Here is a 20,363-nt window from a genome sequence, read left to right as displayed (position 1 = left end):
GTGTCAACGCGATCCTTGTTGAGAGGAGACTGTAAATCAAAACCGATATAACTACGATTTTAATTTGAAAATCGGTTGATTCGTTTTGGTTATTTCACTGAAAAAATTGAACTTTTGGTTTCGGAAAACCAACGATTGGACAAAATGTACTTGAAAACAGACAAAATTGGCCAAAGAATTCCATTAAAAAATTGTGTTACAGTCTAAAAATTCTGACGAAGAAACAAAATGTAATTGAAAACAGACAAATTAGCCAACCGTTTTCACTGAAAAACCTTCACTCAGACGGAGCCAAAAACACATTTTCTTTGAAAACAAATTATTTTGAGCCTTACATTTTTATTGAACCTAACAATCAGGCAAATTTTAACTCAAGGTTTTACTCTAATTGAGACTGTCAAAAATTGCCCTTGCTTTCTCCATGAGACATCCTTTGGGAGCGCTTTTTAATGTCCCCTTTAAAAGCCGATAAAATAATAAAAAAAAACCAAGGAGGAAATGGCCTAAGATTTTCATAAAAAATCGTTTCTCTTTACGAAAAAATTCGGAATCAAGTTTAACAGAAAACCGACTGAAAATTGACCTACGATTTTCACTGAAAATTGAACTGACAGGGAAAAAATTTATTGGAATCGACACTGTCTACCGCTTCTACACATTAACATCGTTTTTCAACCTTCTTTCTTACAAAAACTAACAGAGGGAAACATTTAAATGATGTTTGCTGAGCCTTGAAATCACCACAAAAGTATTCGGGAGCTTCTACATTTTAAGCTGCTCAGTATCGGAAAGAAAAATTTTAGGTACTGATAACAGACGCACTAACCTACAATTTTTACGAAGAAATTTCTTTGGAACCTTAAAATTCAAACAAAAAATTGCCGGGTAACTCGCAACTGCTAACAATTTAAACTAATGACGTAACAAGAGTGGCCGTACGTTGTTACGATTGCTGCTGAAATCGAGTAAGGATGCATAAAGCGGACGTTTACCAGCGAAACTAAAAAATGGCCTACAATTTTTGCTGAAAATGTGTCAAACCCCTTCTATCATCAAAGACGAACATGACGAACAAAAAGCGAGTGTTTGGACTGAAAAAAAGTCATTATGCATCGTGAGTTGATAGTCTGTTTAGTCTTCGGTTCAACGTTCTGATTTGTCGGAAGAAGTCGTTATGTTATTGGCTGTGCAGACTCAAAAGTGTGATTGATTACGTTTTGTCAAGTGCAATTAGTTTTCCTGATGGTCTAGAGGCTTTGTCGTTCCGGTACTGCCTTAGCCAAATGTTTCAGTCTGTTGTTAGTTATGTTGATATTGTTGATACTGAAGTAACTAGATTAGAAAACCAGCCGTCTCGGGTAAATCGTTTGTAGCGCTCCAACATCGATTCAGTGTTTGTTCTAACTAAGTAAGAACTCCCTAGAGCTTTTCGTTGTGTGGTCGTTAACAAAAACAACGTAAATAGCAGCTACAGTCTCAATTCTTGGATAGCTAAAAGTAAGTTGGTCAAGTTGATGCCACTATTTCTGGTTGCTCATCTGTGTTCATCCAATTGGGTATCCTTTATCTAGTTATATACAAGTGGTCCCACAGTGCTAACTTTTGATCTTGGTGACCCACTCACCGTTGATAGCTAGGCAGTGTTCCTGTACTTGGCATCAATTAGTAAATTGTGTAAAGTAGTGATAAATTTGTGAGCAAAACTGACATTGCGTTTGTTTGTTTGTAAGTTTCAAAGGCTTTTCTATCAAAGCCAGCAAAACATTTTCTACAAGAAAGAAAGCAAACTGGCGAACCCTAAAATCTTTTAGTAGAAGTGAAGAACATGTAGGTTTCATACGACCCCATGATGTCGTCTGTGGATAGAGGTTGGTACGTTCAGTACATGTAGTGAAGTTCTTGACTGTTGCCAAGTGGATTATAATTGTGGTGAACAGTGGCCGTCAAAAGACAGCAGTTTGTAGTCGTGCCGAGGTAAATTTACTGCTTGATGGTGTCGATTAACTTCTCGGTAGATTATTTTTTGTTCCAAGATTCGTCAGTCAAAGGTTGCAGTATTGTAGTCACGTATATAAACAGTTGGTAAGTCACAGACCTACAGAAGGAAACTATGTTCGATGCTCAATTTGTGTAGTTCCATGAAGGACATAGTGTTTCATTTGTTGCGTCTCTTGACATCCAAGTCGATAGTAACGTCGAATGTTGAATAGCATTAGTTTTTTTAGTGAAAGCAGACTATAGCTATTGAGTGGAGAGAAGTTTCGCATTCATATAAATCGACAAACCAATTCTGAATTCACAAAGGCAATTTCCGGCATTCTCTGTCCTCTAAACTGACTATCAGATGAAAGAACTGCATTCGTTTATACCCGGTAGACGTTATATCTCAAGTTGCACTGCATCTCGAAAACAAAATTTGATTCGACTGAATTCGGTGATTTCGAAAAAAAGGTAATAAAGAAAAACTACCGTATTTACCAGGGGTCTTAAGGCCGTACCCGCGTCTACAAGCCGCACCCTAAACCTCACGTTCGCCCTAACACTAAGACTGTTTGTTTGCGCGTAGAAGCTACACCCTATCATGAAGCCTCCCTATTTAGTGCGAATCGAAAAAGAAAAACCATGCATAACAGAAAGCTTTCATCTGCATATTAGGCGCATTCCTAACTTTCACCCCTGTCGTTTTTCTGTTTCAAGAAGTGCGGCCAAACCGCGGGTTAATACGGTAATCTTTAGCGCGCTTTCTAAAGTAAAATTAGTTTCTCTACCTCTACTTCTTGTTACTTCAGGTGATCACTTTTCTTTCTTGCTTGCTTGATTCTGCCATCTGAAGGTTTCTTTATCACTCTGAAAAAAAAAGCAAAATATACATCAGTAAATGGAACGAGACAAGGATAATGCTCCATAAGAAACACATCTCAGGGTGCGTTCGATTGACTCTATACCGGAATAGGAATACATACAATGATTACTAGAAACTCCTCATAAAAAGTTTTTGGAGTTACTGGAGTACAAAATCGCACTTAAATTATCATGTGTCAACGAACGTTTGCAGAAATGCCTTACAAATTTACCTAAAAAGAGAAATCTAAAAGGCTATTCCGCCCATATTCCATATTCCATATCCGGTCAACTCGCCTACGTGCAAACTCGCCTACGAACAAACTCGCCTACACCTTGTCAGCTCGCCTATGTAGGCGACTTCGCTTCCTGACGTAGGCGAGTTCACTTAAGTAATGAATGCCTTTTATAACTTTATGTTCTATCTAACTAGTTCTTTATTCCATGAACCGAAACAAGCGTACTATGTTCTAAATTCGCCTATGTAGGCGAGTTCACCAGTAGGCGTAGGCGAGTTGGCATAGGTGAGTTTGCACGCAGGCGAGTTGACCGGTAACCATTCCCGACCACCGAATACGGTCAATCGAACGCAACCTTAGATTCGTTTAGGATGACAAGAAATTAACTTGCTGCAATTTCTCAGCGCGACAGTTATACAATTTTTTTCATGTTTATTGGCACCTTTCTAGATTAGGGCAGACATGACGCCAATTGCAGTGTTTGTATATGGGAAAAAGTTCTCGTACAAAAAACAGTCCGTATGTCTTTTTGCGTCTTACAATTCAAGCATGCATGCTATTCTACCATAAGTGGCCTGACACAAGCGAGGAGATCACGAATCTATACTTTCAGCAATTTGCATCTCCCTTGTTCAATTTTAAAGGAAAAGAGCAAACGACTGTTTTCAAGTTTTATAACTCCTCGTTTATATATAGTCGTAAGAAACATCAATTGAAAATGTAAACAGTACTTCGCACGGAATGCAAGTGAGTAGCAAAAATACGCATTGAACTAATCAACTCACCTCAACGGCATCATTTTAAGGTTGATAATGTCCCTGTTGCGTTTTCGCATTGTACATCTGGTATTTACCTGAAAAAAGAGAAGAATTATCTAAGTACACTATCAATAGCCTGAGGTAAAACCTTAAGGTTACGAGAAGACCCCGTCCAGCTTCAAAAGGGGAATGCAGGTCTTCATATCAAAGACCGGTCCGTGGCTATGGCCGACTGCAACGTTTGGAAACAGGTTGTATCTTCCGTCTCAGCCGAGATCAATTGTGATGATGATGCTTATTTTTACTATTTTTTTTTTTTTTGTGTGTGTGTGTGTGTGTGTGTTTGTTTGTTTTTTATAACGGTTTCCAATTGAGTGCCGTAAAACCGAAACTAAAGTTATTACTCTGGCCAATCACAACAGACGCAAACCGCGCAATGAACCAATCAGAATTCACAGCAAATACATGTAACAGGCGGCAAGCAAGTGGATTTGGTTTTACATCTTATTGGTTGAGAAAGTGGCGCGAGTTTTTTTAACCAATCGCAGAGCGTAATAAAGCAAAACCAAAGCCAACGCGCAATTACTTTCCACACTCAATTGAAAACCGCTCTATATTTTTCTTGTTTTTTTTTTTAATGTATGCCATTGTTTTGTGCAAATATCAGCAATATTAAATACTTCAAATTCTGAAGGTTTCATGAAGTCGACCCTTCGAGAATAAAACATCACACTATTTCGCTTCTAATTCTCAGAGATTCTGGGCAGGATTCGCGACCTCTTTAAGAAGCAGCGATTTCAATCGCCCATGAAATCTTCAACCCATAATGACTATGTACCAGTTGATCAGTGCCTATACAGGGCTCGAAATAATTTCTGGAGAGTCTGACCGGCCCAATTCATTTTAGCTCGGTCACGTACCGTTTCTGGCCGGTCAAATTATATAAAATAAATAACTCTTCAAACAGGGGCCCATGAACCAAAACTGGCGTTATATATTTCCAAAAAAGTTAGAGCACTTTAAAGCACTCATTGTCAACAACAAAAGTAAATTACAGCAGCAAAATGAAAATAAGCTTATGTGTATTAAGTGACACTTTCTCTAAGAGCGGTCCACTGCGTTTCGGGTCGGAAAAAAGTTTGCCCTCAAACTTTGCCCAGTAAATCATCTTGGGTCGTATGCAAATGAAATGAATTTAGTTTTTGGAAATACGTTAAAATAGATTTTTTACAGGCCACAACAGTCAGAGCGGTCGAGGACCTAAATTTGGGCGTGGCGAAAATAGAAAATTGCATAAAATTGATGAGCTCGCTGCTCGAAAACCAGGAAACGCCACGAAAATTCATTATAATTCCTAAGTAAAGTGGTCCTTCAAAGGTATGAAATGCATATTCATTTTCATTTGTTTTAATTTTTAGGGTCACAAAAATTGATATTATTAACCCTCGTTAGAACGCTTTCTGAAAACCGGTGAAAGTACCCTGTCTTTGCCGGCATTTATTTCACAAGTCCAGACCGAACCATTCTAAATTCCAACTGAACTTTGCTAAACAGATGTTAGAAAGCACAGAAATATAAAAATACCTTGCGCTTTTTATCTTCCTTGATCACAGTGACTTCGCACTTTTGGTGCTTTTTCGAATATGACACCCACATTATGCAAATGAGGTTGTTGATCAAATTCAGATTGTTATGAAACAAAACATTCTTAATCGCTAAATTTTACCATTCTAAATTAACTACACCGAAAAGCACACAAAACTAAAACGCATAAACGGGTTTAACCGTCTAAAAATGCTTTTAAACTGATGAATTATTTAGTATTGTTTAGAATGCTATGTAAAATAATATAAACATCTAATATGCTAAATGCGCTGTCTACGAAACTTAGTCCTATATAAAGAAATTTTTCATCTCGCTGTTTCCTACTGTCGATTTTTATTTTTTGAAAAGTACTATTGAAAATTTGTACACGTTTTTGGTATCAAAAACGTGAAGATCAATTCAGCTTTAAATGGATGCTGTGATTTGCATTGAAATCGACAACACTTGATTCTGTGTTTCACTCTAGATTATTTCTTGATTGCCTTTTTTATTTGGTAAATGACTACTAAAACGACAATGCTAACAACACCATCTTATTTTTTCCCGATCTACGACCAACGTACAGAACAATTTGATGAAGAAAGTTTTCTTTTGCCGGATGCGGCATTTTAACGACATAACTCCTGTACTGGAGAAGTTTATAGGTCAAGGTCCTTTAAACTCCTCAGTTAACTTCCTAATTTTCTCCAAATTGATTCCATTCACCACTGCTTTGAATACATTATTACTCTTTATTCTCATACATGATAAGCAATATTCAACACCGTACAATTAAAGCTTACTGGCGTGTAGCTACTAACTTTTGGAATCTGAGCGGGAATGGCCTCCGTTGACATCAATGTCCGTTTCAGGGGCAGTAATACTGACAATTTCCTCATATAAACAATGACCTTTGCATGCACCGCGCTTTGAAACTGTAAAACGCGGTTAACAAATGAAAAGACAAGATCCTTCCTTAAAATCTTCTAAGCTTACTTCAAAATGACTGTTATGCTATATGCTTTACATATAACGTGTTTTATTTGTGAAGTCCGATAAATACCGGGAAAAAAAATGACCGCGCACCATTTGCGCGCGCGCTGGAGCGCCCAATTTTTCTCATAGGAAAGACGCGGTTTCAAAATGGTGGGAATTTGTTGCAATCCGCGCGGAAAGTCCCACACAAAACACCAAAAGATGTTACGTTACCTTTAGGAAAGTTCCCCTAGGAACTCATTTACATCACTAGTGTGACTGTGGTTTGGATATGATTTCCTAATTACCATAAAATTTTGCTAACTTTAGCCTTGAATTATTGATCATTTGAAGTCGTTTAAAAAAACTCATTCGTGCCTCGTTTTTTCAACCTACTTCTCAGTGTTTGGATATCTGATGAAACACACCTTCTCGTGTTTGATATATTGCATATAACGCGTAATTTTACTTGAGAAATACGGCGCTAGTTAATTGAAACGTTTACAGAGACCGTTGCTCCCTAATCTCGTCCCTGTCTTTCACAGTTATTACATAACTGTTCACTGCTTATTCGGCATTGCATTGCAACTACACTCCGAGATCATTTCCTTCATTTTTGAAAGAAGGACTGCCTTGGTATCTTTGGATCGGACTGAAAGATCAAAATGTTTGCACATCTCTCGAAGCATCGGAACCTTGAAACTTGGTAGCTTCCCATCTCTTGACAAGGTGCACAAATCATAAATATCGTACAGGATTGGGTGGGTCAGGCCTATTTTCCCCAGGACTACCTCTGTTGTATCTCTTAGACGTTCCTCATCTATGTCGCAAGCGTACTCCTCTACCAGATCGTCCAGCTCTTCTGCGTCGGTATCCTCTTTTTCACTTTCTGTAGGCTCTGTGTCCATCTGGTGCCCCTGCTTGATGCTTGCTGATAACCTCGAGAAAAAACCTTGAATCTGACACTTAGAGAGCCACTCCGTTCTATCGAACATTCTCTCTCCGTCTATTGTGGAAGCCGTTCGCATATCCTTAGCAACCTGTGCTGGATCTTCTTTCCTGCCAGTGCCTTGCCCAATATTAAACTTATGTATCAGTTACCGCCGAACCTTTTCCGGAAACCTCGCCCCTCTGCACTTCTTGTGAAGTGCCCAGCCCTTCAGTAATCGTGGGGTACTTGAAAGGGATTCTTTCACCGCTGCTGATGCTCCTGTCAATCCTTTCCCTTGTATTGTTAATGTCTGGAAGTGGCTGACCCTGTCTCTCCTTAGCTTATCATACAGACACTCCTTCCCAGGCTGTCGCGGGATTTCTTGATGACCAAACATATTCATATGGAGGTCTAGGTCCGACCGACTTTGAAACTCTTCAGTGCAGCTTGGCTCGGGACATTCATATAGCTTGTCCTCACTAAGATCGGCTCTGCTTTGCTCTTTTGACGTGAACTGGCGAACAGTAGTAAGGAAGAATGGGATCTTCTCCATGAGATCTGATTTTCTCTGCGGACAAATTACAATGTCATTCCATGGAATAAACTTCCCAGGACCGACATTGAACGCTCTCCAGACACGTAGGCCTTCTTTAGTAAACTCGAAATTGTGTAGATTGCTGTAGTTCGGAATCTTCCTTATCTCTAGCGTTGTGTATTGCTCTTGGACAGCGCATACCGTCGCTGTCGTCCCCATAACTGGCCTCTCTTTCAAAGCGGTATGCATATCTTGTGCAGATACGACATCATGACCCTCGTTACAATACCTTCTAATAGCTGCCTTAATCGGGCACAAGATTCTATCGCACATGTCCTTTCCCGATTGAGGTTCGGAGTGGTCGTATCTGACGATCTCTATCCCCTGGCGATATCCGAGCTCTCGGAAGGATGAAACCAGCTTGCTATTGTGGTAACACCCTGCTTCATCTGATCTCAAGTAGGCCTTAATTATTCCTGGGTGTCGCAGCTTAATGGTAAAAAGAAGGTTCTCCAGGATTGATAGCACTGCAAACCAGTCCTGTCGACAACTGTCAAGAAGGTGAACGTAGCAGGTTACTTCAAGGCTTTCTTCTCGTCTCGTTATGACGCTACTCACATGCCAATTGATTCCTCTCTTGGCAAACCACTCTGCCTGCTTCTCTCGAAACTTCATGACTGTAAACTTCATCGCCCAATCAACTACTATGACCACTTCATCTTCTTCTATGGAGTTTAAAATTTGCTGCTTTGCTTGATCCTGATTCTGAGCTCGTAAAATATGGGCTTTCCATTCAAAGATTTTAAAGGCGGCACCCTTCGCGTCATGCTGAAGGTCGTCTGTTTGATCTTTTCCGAGCTGTGCCTCGTACTTAGGAATGGCACTTTCTACTTCCTCCACGATACTTTTCAGGCTCTCGCAGTCTGCGCACGCCATGTCATGGGTGTGGCTGCATGCGTCCTGGTAGTCAGCGTCACTGGCATCGCTCAAAGCAAAGACTCTACAATGATCAGGGCAGGAGCTGCCATCCTCCCTGCAATGGTCACAGTATTTAGTCTTGAGATATAACTTGCCTTCTCGAAGCTTCTTTCTAGCTTGTTCACACCAGTCTTTTGCTGCCCCAACGTGCTCTAGCTCGTCTACGATTCTTAGCAAATCCTTAAAACCATCAGCACCGTCAGCTGCTGTATTATCGAGACCTTGCAATGATTTCCTCTGTGAAGCTTCTTGGACGTCAAGTACTCTCCACATGGTGGAGTTACTGATCGGGTTAAATCCAGTTTCCTTGCAATGTTCAAGGTATTGGTTAATGATAGTGCACCTGGCCACTGTGCGGACGACGTTAGGCATAACAAGTTCTTCCCCACTCTCAAGTTTAAGGGTGCGAGTACCGTAAGCTACATCTTGGTAGTAATATGGCCGCATGCTAAACTCCAAGAAATGGTCTAGTTGGCGCTGATCCACACGGATTCTGTGTCGCGGTAATCTTTCAACAGGTATTCCGGGTCCTTCAATCTTCGCTTGAGCTCTTGCCTTCTTTATTTGCCTTTCACAGAGATCTTCAAATGGCTTATGGATTTCTTTAAGCTCTTTTTTTGTGAATCGATCGGCGTAGATACTCAGTATTTGTGTTTTTACAGACCTGGACGGGGCATTTTGATATGCAACAACGAGGGCTTTCAGGCCGACACCACCAATTTCAGTCTTATTGTTGTGTTGATCTATTACTGCCTGGAACAATTGCTCTCCATCATTGGGCGCTATTACATCACACAACAACTGACACACCTGCTCTGTTTTCTGGACAACTGCTGATCTTTCAGCTTTGGGGCAACTTTCCCAGCAAGCTACTTGTGACTCCAGGGGATCGATTTTAGGCTTTCTTGCAGCATCGGCAAGGCTGTCAATGCAGGAATTGAAAACTTGCACTGGCCCTCCATTATTTTCTTCAGTTAATCCAAATTCGTCCATTTCCATGCTATCGTCAAACGCAAGCAAGGCTGAAGGCGTCCAAGTTTCATCAGAGTTGCATCCCCGCCTCAAAACACAGGGTGTTATGGCTGAGTACATTGAAGACTGGAGTTGAGCTGATGCTGCTTCTTTGCAAGGCCTTAAAATGAAAAATTAATTTTAATTGAGAGCCAGCAAAATTGGAACAACGGCATTTTTAGTGTACTTATCTACAAAAAAATAGACGGGGTGTGTTCCTTTTCGGTTGCATGTGCTTGCTGTAAAAAGCATAAGTGCATCAAAAGGGAGTGAATTAGTTTAAATGTAGACTTTACTACCTTGGTCATCTCCATCTCGAAACTCAATCGATTTTAAATGTGTAATTTGGAGGGGGTCAACCTTCTTTTTGTGCTTTATTTTGAGTTATGTCTTGGGCAGAATAAAAGAAAAAAAATTGGTCCCTCATTCTCCCCTCTAAATCAATCAGTATGAATTTGCGTGCAAAGCAAAACGCGCCATGTTTCAATCACTGAAAAAAAAAGGTCTTAATTTTTTATTTCAATTGTCCAAGATTGTAGCTATTAATATGTTTTTTGAGACTCCCAAAGCGTGCGCAACAACCCCCCCCCCCCCCCCCCACAAAGCAGATACTGAAAATGCCCCTCAATTTAATGCAATAGCCATTTTTTGAACGCGACAGCCATTTGTATAGAGACCGGCGTAAATGGGGCAGCAGTATGGAGTAAAAAATTCTTGACACAATGACGGGGCCGTCCCACATGTTGTTATTGTGCTTTATCTTATAACGAATATCACCAAATATGGCAATGTTTATCTTATTGCGGAGATTGCCTTGCCTAATCAAATAGGATAAAACTTATTATAAGCCAGGCTGCATTCATAAATATCAAGATTTTAAAAGGTGCGCGCGCCGAGTTCTTTTCTTTACGAAAGGTTAGAAACGATGTTATAGTCTGATTTTTCTCTATATACCAACATTTTTTGGTAGATATTTTTACAAAATAACTCACCTCGCTCCTGGATTGGACGTTTGTACAGATTCCTTTTCCGAAGTTGCACGGAAGATCCAAGGCATTTCTTTCACAGAGGCATTGTGTTGGTTGCGGCAGTTGTTGCAAATAACTTATTTGATCAAAAAGAAAGTCAAATTACTCAAGGAAGGTTCTACAACTGACTTCGGACTTATTTCTCATGTTCGGGCTACTGCGCTACGCAGTCTAAGAAGCATATGTGAAAATACCACATGAACATTTTTTTATCGGGGGATGTTTCAGTACAATTTCGTTTTGATACGCAATATGAGGGGGGGGGGGGTAGAGTGGGGGTGCCCTTAACCCCCCGAAGGCGATAAAATTGGACAATTTTCATTATATTCACAGAGACCTCCTAAAGTAAAGAACTATCTAAAACACGACAGGTATCTTTCTGCTCCGCAAGGGCTACTTTAGGTTAATAAACCGAGGAGGGACTGGGGAAGGGGATAAACTCGAGCGCGCCTTGTTTTTTTTCTTTGCTCTTCCTTTACTCCTTTCCACCCGATTTTTTTACGCCCATTTTTGGAGAATATCATATGCAAAGAAAAGAGATGGCCAATAACATATCACATACTGTGTACCAAAGAACCCGATATTTCAAAAACATAATGAGATGTCAAGAATGCCTCTACATTTCCAATTCTGTCGCAATATTAGTGTGAAACCAGCAAGAGCAAAAAGGAAAGGCTGCTACATCCAAAAGTATTAAACGAGGGTCTTTGTTTTGGGAACTTTACCGCGTGTGCGAAAGAAGAAAATAAAACAGGGAGAAAAGCGAAGATCATTCAATTACCAACAGAGGTAGATAATTCAATTAGACGCTAATTGTAAAAGCCAACAAACTGAACGAAAATACCGGCAAATGCCGTGAGAAAAAAATCTCAGACAGGGAGCTCGAATTAGGCACACTTCCCCGCCACATTTTCACTCTAAACATGTTGCAAAATTAAATCCTAGAAAAATTCAACACCAACTTGAAGTTCTTCATCATAAATAAAAGTCAGTTTGCTATAACTGATTTTATGTAAGAGAACGGTCACAAGGAAGTAACTATTATGTACGCACCTGAACCGATTTGGACAAGGACACCATACATTTGATGAATAGCCTTAGACATCTCAAGAGTAACAGAATACCGGCTCTTTGCCCCCTTCTGGCTCCTACCAGGACGTCCCTGATGAGCGGGATACTGGCATGCTGTTCTCGGGCGCCAGAACTTCCCCAAGGTGTGCCTATGTTTGGCGCATACCGACATTTGTTCTACGACGGTCTGTTCCAAATCAAAAAGGCCAGCCCTGGCCAGGATTAGCTCTCCCTCCGTTATAGTTTCTCGCGATAAATGAACAGACGCAAGGTGGCTTTCTATTGATTCAGTGCAATGAAGCAAATTAAAGAAACCTGAAATGCCTCTTGAATCACTACAAATCCCCGAACGTGACAGGAAGCACGACATCTTGTTTCGGAATGCACAATTTCCCTTATTACCCAAGTCTTGACGTCAAGGATCGAGAAATTTGTATAAAGGGAATAAGGAATACGGGACGTGGATTGGGCTACAAAACTCTTTAATGCAGATTCAAATTTGAGGGTAAGTCGTAAACGAGCTGTTTATGTTCAATGAAATACATGTGCAATAAAGTACATGTAATTGTTTCTCATAAGCGTCAAGTTCAAATTCTAAGCCACGCTTCTAACCTCATGCCAGTTGAGGGTCCAGGGCACTTATTTCAAATTTCAGATTTTCCCTGCCGTCCTTTTTGAGCTGGTAATGACACCTTCAGTGTCCCAAGGGTGCTCTAAATGGTATGGAATGGAATTATGGCGAACATTTCCAGGACACATTGGGGGCGCGTATTCGAGAGGTAGCACTTTTTCGAGGATTTATGGTATTTTAGTGGACTGCCTGTCAACTAGCTTGGAGTAGTTTTAAAATTACACTTACGCTATAAACAACACAGCAACAATATACTGTACTGATGCTCCTTAATGTGGGATTTGATTATCTTTCTCTAGGAGGAAAGCTCGTGTTGAATTTTCAGTAATAATGACTTTAAAATAATTACACTGAAACAATGAGACATTACATTAAAAATATTAACTACACCAAAAAGTACAGGTTAGAAGCTTTGGCATTTGCGTCGAAGGGCCTGGAGTGAAACTCTCAGAGCGAGACACCAGTCCGCCGGGATTGCAACCGGAACACATCGCGACGGACGGATAGACGGATTATCCTTCCCTCGCTTCCTAGGAAATCTTTCTTTTTCTGTGCAGTTTGTTTTTCCTTCCGGCTTTCATGTACAAGTTCTTATCAATTCAATTTGAGCAACATATTGATAATGCCCAGCTTTTGAAAATTAATAAGTCACATGTTTTACTAAAGCGAATTCAATTTTTTCTTATTACTACATGGAAATTTTTTGCGAACTGTAATAGAATGACAACTTGCACTTCAAAAGACAAATGGCTAAAACAACTTCTAGACCACCGAAATCTTTTTCGTGGTGTGGTGCAGAAGTTTATATTATCTATATATTGAGAAAGGCACTTAACGTGGAGGGATGTACAGGCCGGCATCCTCCTTCTAGTCTGCTTGTCAATTTCAGTGATTTGTGATTAATTCAGATGGCAGTAGGCCAAACTCAGCGAAATGTTTTACTTCCTAAAGGACCTTCAAGCAATGAATACCAATTGAATGGCGTCAACAAAGCAAACATGCAAAAATGGAAAAACAAATAATACTAACAATAATAATAATAACAATGAAAATAAGTTTCTTAGAACCTAAATACTGTTTAGCAGACAGACTAAGTTGCATAAAAATTCCCCACAAAGTGTCATAAAATCGGGGCCGAATTATTCACCAATTTAAGGCATTTGTAAACGGTTAAAACCGTTTATGCGTGTTATTTTGTGTGTTTTTTGGTGTGGTTAATTTAGAATGGTAAAATTTAGCGATTAAGAATGTTTTGTTTTATAACAATCTGAATTTGATCAACAACCTCATTTGCATAATACCGGTTTCATATTCGCAAAAGCACCAAAAGTGCGAAGTCGCTGTGATCAAGGAAGATAAAAAGCGCAAGGTATTTTTATATTTCTGTGCTTTCTAACATCTGTTTAGCAAAGTTCAGTTGGAATTTAGAATAGTTCGGTCTGGACTTGTGACATAAATGCCGGCAAAGACAGGGTACTTTCACCGGTTTTCAGAAAGCGTTTTAATGAAGGTTACTAATATTAATTTTTGTGACCCTAAAAATTAAAACAAATCCAAATAAATATGCATTTCATACCTTTGAAGAATTACTTAACTTAGGAATTATAATGAATTTTTGTGGCGTTTCCTGGTTTTCGAGGAGCGAGCTCATCAATTTTATGTAATTTTCTATTTTCGCCACGCCCAAATTTAGGTCCTCGACCGCTCTGACTGTTGAGACCTGTAAAAAATCTATTTTAACGTATTTCCAAAAACTAAATTCATTTCATTAGCATACGACCCAAGATGATTTACTGGGCAAAGTTTGAGGGCAAACTTTTTTCCGACCCGAAACGCAGTGGACCGTTCTTAGAGAAAGTGTCACTTAATACGTACTGTACACTGTCGGAAAGACTAACCCGCAACGCGTTAAATATCGTTATAGTATACATTAAATTTGTAAATAAGTAAATGCACAGTAAATGCCTCCAAATATAATGATTTCTGGTGTACGTATCACGGTGTGAGATCTTGATCCTAAAACTCCACCAGTAATCTATCTACTCCTCATTACAAGAGATTCATCGAGAAAAGCTTAGTAACCAGGCATTTTAACTTGGGTGTGCCGAAACCCGGCGACACATCAAGTGTTCAAGAAATATGGATTACGGATTGTAAACAACGGTTCTTGTTGCATTTCACCCAGGATTTCAGATCAAAGTTCCGCAAATGACAATTCACAGCGACTTGCTACAACTGAACAGCATGGAAATTTTAACTTATTTCATTTCAAAACGATCAAATGTGACCGGTCAACATGACTGGCAAGACGAAAGGTTGACCGGTCAACTCCCAAATCAGTCCGGACATTGTCCGTTGACCGGCCGTTATTTCGAACCCTGCTATAACAATGGACTGAAGATTTCCATCTCTATAATAATAATCTCAATGACTTTTTCAATCTTACCTGACGATGACGTGTTGATCATCTCTGTTGCCCTTCCCTTTGTGATTGCCGGACATCAGTGCCTGAAGATAGATGAGAATTTATATTAAGACATGCTGTTCAGTATCTACTACAGAGAGTAAATACTGACTATCCTAAGCTACGGATATGATCAAAGCAGGAGATCCAGAAAGCGCAATCTATTGACTTAGTTGTATCTTGAATATACAGACAGAATCATTGACTAAATGTGGAAAAATCTGGCCTATCATGCAAAACTCTAGGGTATATGATTACTGATATATTTTAGAAAGAAAAAAACTGGCTGTATTCTCATTTGGTTCTGTTTATTATGCCACAAAAGCTAGGTCGTACTAACTTTTGGGTTTGTGGATGAAACCATAAATTGTGACCATTCAAATGAAAGCTACTGAGCAGTACTTTCCTGTGGTGCTGTTTATTATGCTGTACAAGGTGGGTCTAAAGATACTAAGCAGTACTTTCCTGCTGTTCATCTCCTTTACTTTATTTTGACTAGGTAAGGTTGCCAACTGGGAAAAAAATTCTACACTTTAAAAAGGATTCTGGTAGAAATTCAAAACATACTTGCTATTTTGAAGGGCTAAATCTGTCAAAAACATCGTACAGATTTTTCCTGCCAAAAGACTTGGTATATTTTTCACTTCAAGCCAGGTTCCAGTCAAAAGTGCAGTTCTTTTTTGCCAAGAAGACAAATCAACACATGAAAAAACTGACCAGTTTTAAAGCCCCTTTTAAACCTATTTCTATATTTTCAAAGTTGTAAACTCACCATTTGAAACAGAACAGTCATATCCAGGTTGATGATGTTTCCTTTGAAGTTTGCATTCAGTGTCTGTTTAGTTTGACTCACACAACCTTGAAATGAGAGACATAAGAGTTATGTCAGACTATGATGATTAACCACTTTAACACGCAATAATGTGCAGTTCCAGAAAATAACCATACTCCCCCAAAGGAAAATTTTTGGTTTTGCACCCCCCATCCCCCCAGGAAATTCCAGTTTAGCTTCATACTTTGCTTCTAAAATTTTGACTTTTAAGATCCCCCTCCCCAAAGGAATTTCCTATGACCTTCCATGAGATAGGTATCGATTTTTTCTGAACTGTACGATATCCAACTCACGAAGGAGAACACTTGAATCCCCTCTTCCAACTATGAGTGATTTACTTTATCTTTTCCTCTCAAGTATTAAGTAAGTACAAGTAAATAAATGCGAAGGTTAGCCGGAAGGATAGTTCAAATGTCCACATCTATCCTGACAACTTCTCCCCTGTATTTACTATATTGGTATGCGTGCTGCAAAAGGGTTTGATTTTTGAGCAGATTTTAACTATTACCATTACACAATTTAGTGGGTTTTAGGTTTATATATATAGAGAGAGGAAATCAGCAAACCTAAAACCCACTAAATCGCGCTGAAATGGCCAAAATATGGCACACAAATACTGGCAAGATACCGAGGAGACAAGGTAAGCCATTTTTTTTTCAATTCATGCCCAGTTTATTTTCGATTCCAAAACACGTTTGTAAATTCCCATACAAACCCTTATAATTTACGCCATTGCATAACACTCATCGTGACACTCAAATTACAAAGGTCAAAACAAAGGTCTTTATTTAACGCTCATACAGCTTGGGATACCTGTGGTTTTGGTCTGAAAGTATGAAAATGGGTGTGGATTTTACAGAAATGGATATGAATTCTAGAAACCATGTCTGAAGACGGGTACGAATTTTAGAGTCTGAAATAGGGTCATAGTTTGGAGAACTGAGCCGCACACCCCCACTAAAAAATTTCAAGGACTAACTCCTGGGCCAGACTCCCTCCCTATACACTATATGACATTATAAGCAGTGACAGATGCATAAGCTGTTTGACCTATCTGGCAGCATAAAACTCCCGGCATCCTGTCACTGTGTTTCAGAATTGAAAACACTCACTGAATAAATCTACATCTATTTGACTATTTCTACAGTTTACATTGTACCAACCAACCTCATTTGAAACAGTGAAAATAATTTCATGTGGAGGTTGCACTAGTTTCTGTTGACACTCCACACATCCCTGGAAAGAGATAAGAAACATGTAAGCACATACTACACAGCGTCGCCACATCTTGAAGGCCTATTAGCATGGAGGATTTCAGCAAATTCGTCATGCTAGTACTGCCGCTAGTGGCGCTGGCGCCTAAAACAGCTAAAAACAAAGTGCGCAAAACCAAAATATGGATCATATTATCTAAAACTTCCCCTGATTGACGTGTCATGGTAATTTACTTTTGATAAAGTACCCAAGAGTGCATGAGGATGGAAAAAAAGATCAAATCTCCTGCACAATCACAATCCGTGAGCTTTTCGCCGCCGTCCGCCATTTTGAAAATCGCGAAGACCCTGGGCACTAGCCTCTTCAGAACAGACCCAGTTCCCTCCGGCTTCGCCAAGATAAGGCCTTTCTGTAAAAGGGTTTGCCACCGTAAAGAGATCCGAGTGCTGTCGTTTTTTTTTACGCTCAAATCTCTTTACGGGGGCCAAATTACTTTGTCAACTCTGTTTCCATTCAACATGTCGACAGAGTTACTGTCAAGTTCCAGAAGTTCTTTTTAATATTCACCAAACCACCAAAACATATGATTTCTTGGCGCAAAGAAAAGGGTTGAACAGCATCTATATGACATCTATATCTACAGGAGATAGTCTTGTAAATAATTGTATTCTATTACTTGTATGAATATTTATTAATTTATTGTTGTATTCATTTACACTCCTAGTATATAGTGTAAACTGTTTCGGTATAGTAAATCATTAAAGCATTTAACTCACCTAGCTCCAGTGTTCAAGTTGACCGCGTCTTCAAATAAAGTTACGTTTTCCCATTGCACTGATCCATGCATTTACCTGGAGAAAGACGAAACCTTCTAATTAAAGCTGGGTATTATCAAAATTCTGACTCAAAGTAAGACCCATTCGATATGCTTTTTACATAAACACCCCGCTCCAGATTTGGATGATGAAAGTGTCTGATGAGACTATCCAAAAATCAAAACAAAAAAATGAAGTTATATCGTCATCATCATCGTATTAAGGTGCGCTACCAACTAAAAAAACACTTTTTCATTACAAATCAGAATATGATCACATTATGAAATCTTCAATAGACTTCGCTGCCCAAGTTGTACAAAATCTAGTAATACACGTTATCTTATAACACTTGAACTGTAGCCAGAAAATCAGCAATTAAATAGCATGGATCTGTTTGCAACGCCTATAAAAATTATTTCAAGTGCGGCCAAAATAAGAAGCATTTATAATCGTTCATTTAAAAAGGACAATAGATTTTAACGTTTCAGAAAATACGAAATAAGTAGCTACGTGGTAGTCTTGAGTGCCAGTTAATTCCTTCGTGTTGGACAATATAGCCGTTAACTGGCTAATTCTTGTGGACATTAAAACCCGCAATAATTGCTGTAAATATAGGAAAGAATACCATTTAACAGTAGTTCATAAAGTATATTTTACCTGAACACTGTAGAATTTGAAGATATTTTTCTATCATGTACAGCCTCATCAATTCCCCGCGTGGTACTCAGGAGCAAATTTTGACTCCGAAGAAAAATCCTTGACCAGGAAATTAAGGCAGTCAGCCACGTTTTTCGTTACTCGCCGTCTAAATTGTGTTACAGTTTTTTAACGGAAAGTTTACTGCCGAAGAACTTGGATTAAACTCTGGTATCTCAGCTTTCTCTCCGCGTGGTGAAGGTGCGAGCGATTCATGCATAATGTATTGCTTAATGAGATTATCTGCAATTCAAATATAATTTTATATTTAACAATTATTCCAGGAGCGCGCGTCGGGTATGAGATGATAGATAACCAACGAGGCGCGTAGCGCCGATTTGGCTATCATCATCTCATATCCAACCAGCGCAAGTGGAATAATTGTTTTATTAAAAACAATCAAGAAATATTGCAAGATCTTACTGATTTTGCTGTGCAAGAATAACCAGCAGAAAATTTAATGGTCGCCATTTCTCGGCCATGGTATAATGGCTCATATACCATGGCCGCTAAGCCAATCAAATCCCTTGAATTGCATTATACAATGATTCAGCATTTATCATGCGACTAATATCCACAAGTTTCAAAAACGACTCCTTATATTTAAGTGCTGTTCAAATTTTCGAATTCTACCAGGCTATCATACCTCATAATAAAAATACAGAACTTGCATGATTTGGATAACCGACTAAATCATACACACATTTAAATTTTTATAGTTCAAAACGTTTTTCATCCCAAACCTTTACTTTTTTAGGTCAAACATGCGTTTTTCAGTCCAACTCATTTCAGTTTTACAGTCTTGAAATCTTTCATATGGCAACTTGTTCTTTTACAGCCCAAACTCATTCTTTTTGAGTCCCAAACTTTACTTTCTCAGTTGAAATCGTATTCAGCCAAACCGTACTTTTTTCAGTCTAAATTTTTAGTTTTTAGCACAAGACGTTATTTCATTCTACACTGTAGGTCCAACTCGCACGTTTTCCGTCAAACACTTCACCTTCAAATCGTGCTTTTTGAGTCCAACCCGAACGTTCTCAGTTCAAAACTTTACTTTTTCGTCTTTTTCAATATATTACTTTTTGTAAATCTTTCTGTTTGAAGATACCCTGGATAACTGGTGATATTGCATGTTAGCAGGCAAGGTGGAGTCGCACCGAAGAAAGGAAAAAATGTACAATTCGCCCACGGAGCTGAAACTTCGTCTACGCTCTCAGGACAAGCAGCTACGTATGCGCGTTAGGAGATCATAAGAGACGCAGAGTTTATAGCCCGAGGCAATATTTTTTCCGTAACTTGCAACAAAACCTGGTGATATGCTGACAACATTACAAGGCAAGTTCCAGAATACATTTTCAGTACGCTGGAACGTTGCGAAGTAGAATACCAATTTATCCTTATACTACTTTAGGAAGTATACTTTTTCTGATTTCAAGAGGCGTGTAGAAAGCCTGGATACTTTGCCCAGTGAAACGAATTTGTAGAATTATAGTTACCAGTTTTAGAGGTCTTATTTTATTTTTATTTATCTTTTTGGCATTGTTTTGTTTGTGTTAACGTTATATTAACTAATTTTGCTACTCTAAAATTCGAGATGGAATAAAGGTTATGTATGTATGTATATGCAACTCGCGTCGCAACACAATTTATCCATGAGACAAGTTACAAATGAGGGACAGCTTTACCCGTGCAATTTCGTCTGTGATTTGTCAGTCTCGCAGTTGCGTTATTTTTCAAGGTGCATGAAAACTTGCTCTTG

The 20,363-nt window shown here is 39.1% G+C and overlaps 1 protein-coding gene and 1 long non-coding RNA gene across 2 annotated transcripts; both read right to left on the bottom strand.

Annotated features, from left to right (window-relative positions):
* Positions 1–1,828: 1,828 nt before the first annotated feature.
* Positions 1,829–15,091, bottom strand: LOC146481738 (uncharacterized). Its single transcript, XR_014864349.1, has 3 exons — positions 15,029–15,091; positions 3,866–3,933; positions 1,829–2,847 (listed from the first exon to the last, which is right to left on the bottom strand). It is a non-coding gene; the product is annotated as an uncharacterized LOC146481738 (long non-coding RNA).
* On the bottom strand, positions 7,495–13,212 carry LOC146481739 (uncharacterized). The gene is made up of 3 exons (XM_085107572.1): positions 11,934–13,212; positions 10,845–10,956; positions 7,495–9,973 (listed from the first exon to the last, which is right to left on the bottom strand). The coding sequence occupies exons 1-3, from the start codon at positions 12,319–12,321 to the stop codon at positions 7,495–7,497; spliced, it is 2,979 nt and encodes a 992-aa protein (XP_084963698.1). The 5' UTR covers positions 12,322–13,212.
* Positions 15,092–20,363: the final 5,272 nt, after the last annotated feature.

The sequence above is a fragment of the Pavona decussata genome, unplaced genomic scaffold (genome assembly GCF_977016875.1).
Source record: "Pavona decussata unplaced genomic scaffold, jaPavDecu1.1 SCAFFOLD_48, whole genome shotgun sequence".
In the NCBI taxonomy this organism is placed as follows: Eukaryota; Metazoa; Cnidaria; class Anthozoa; order Scleractinia; family Agariciidae; genus Pavona; species Pavona decussata.
Note: the sequence above shows the minus strand (reverse complement) of the source record. Positions and strands in the feature narration are given on the sequence as shown.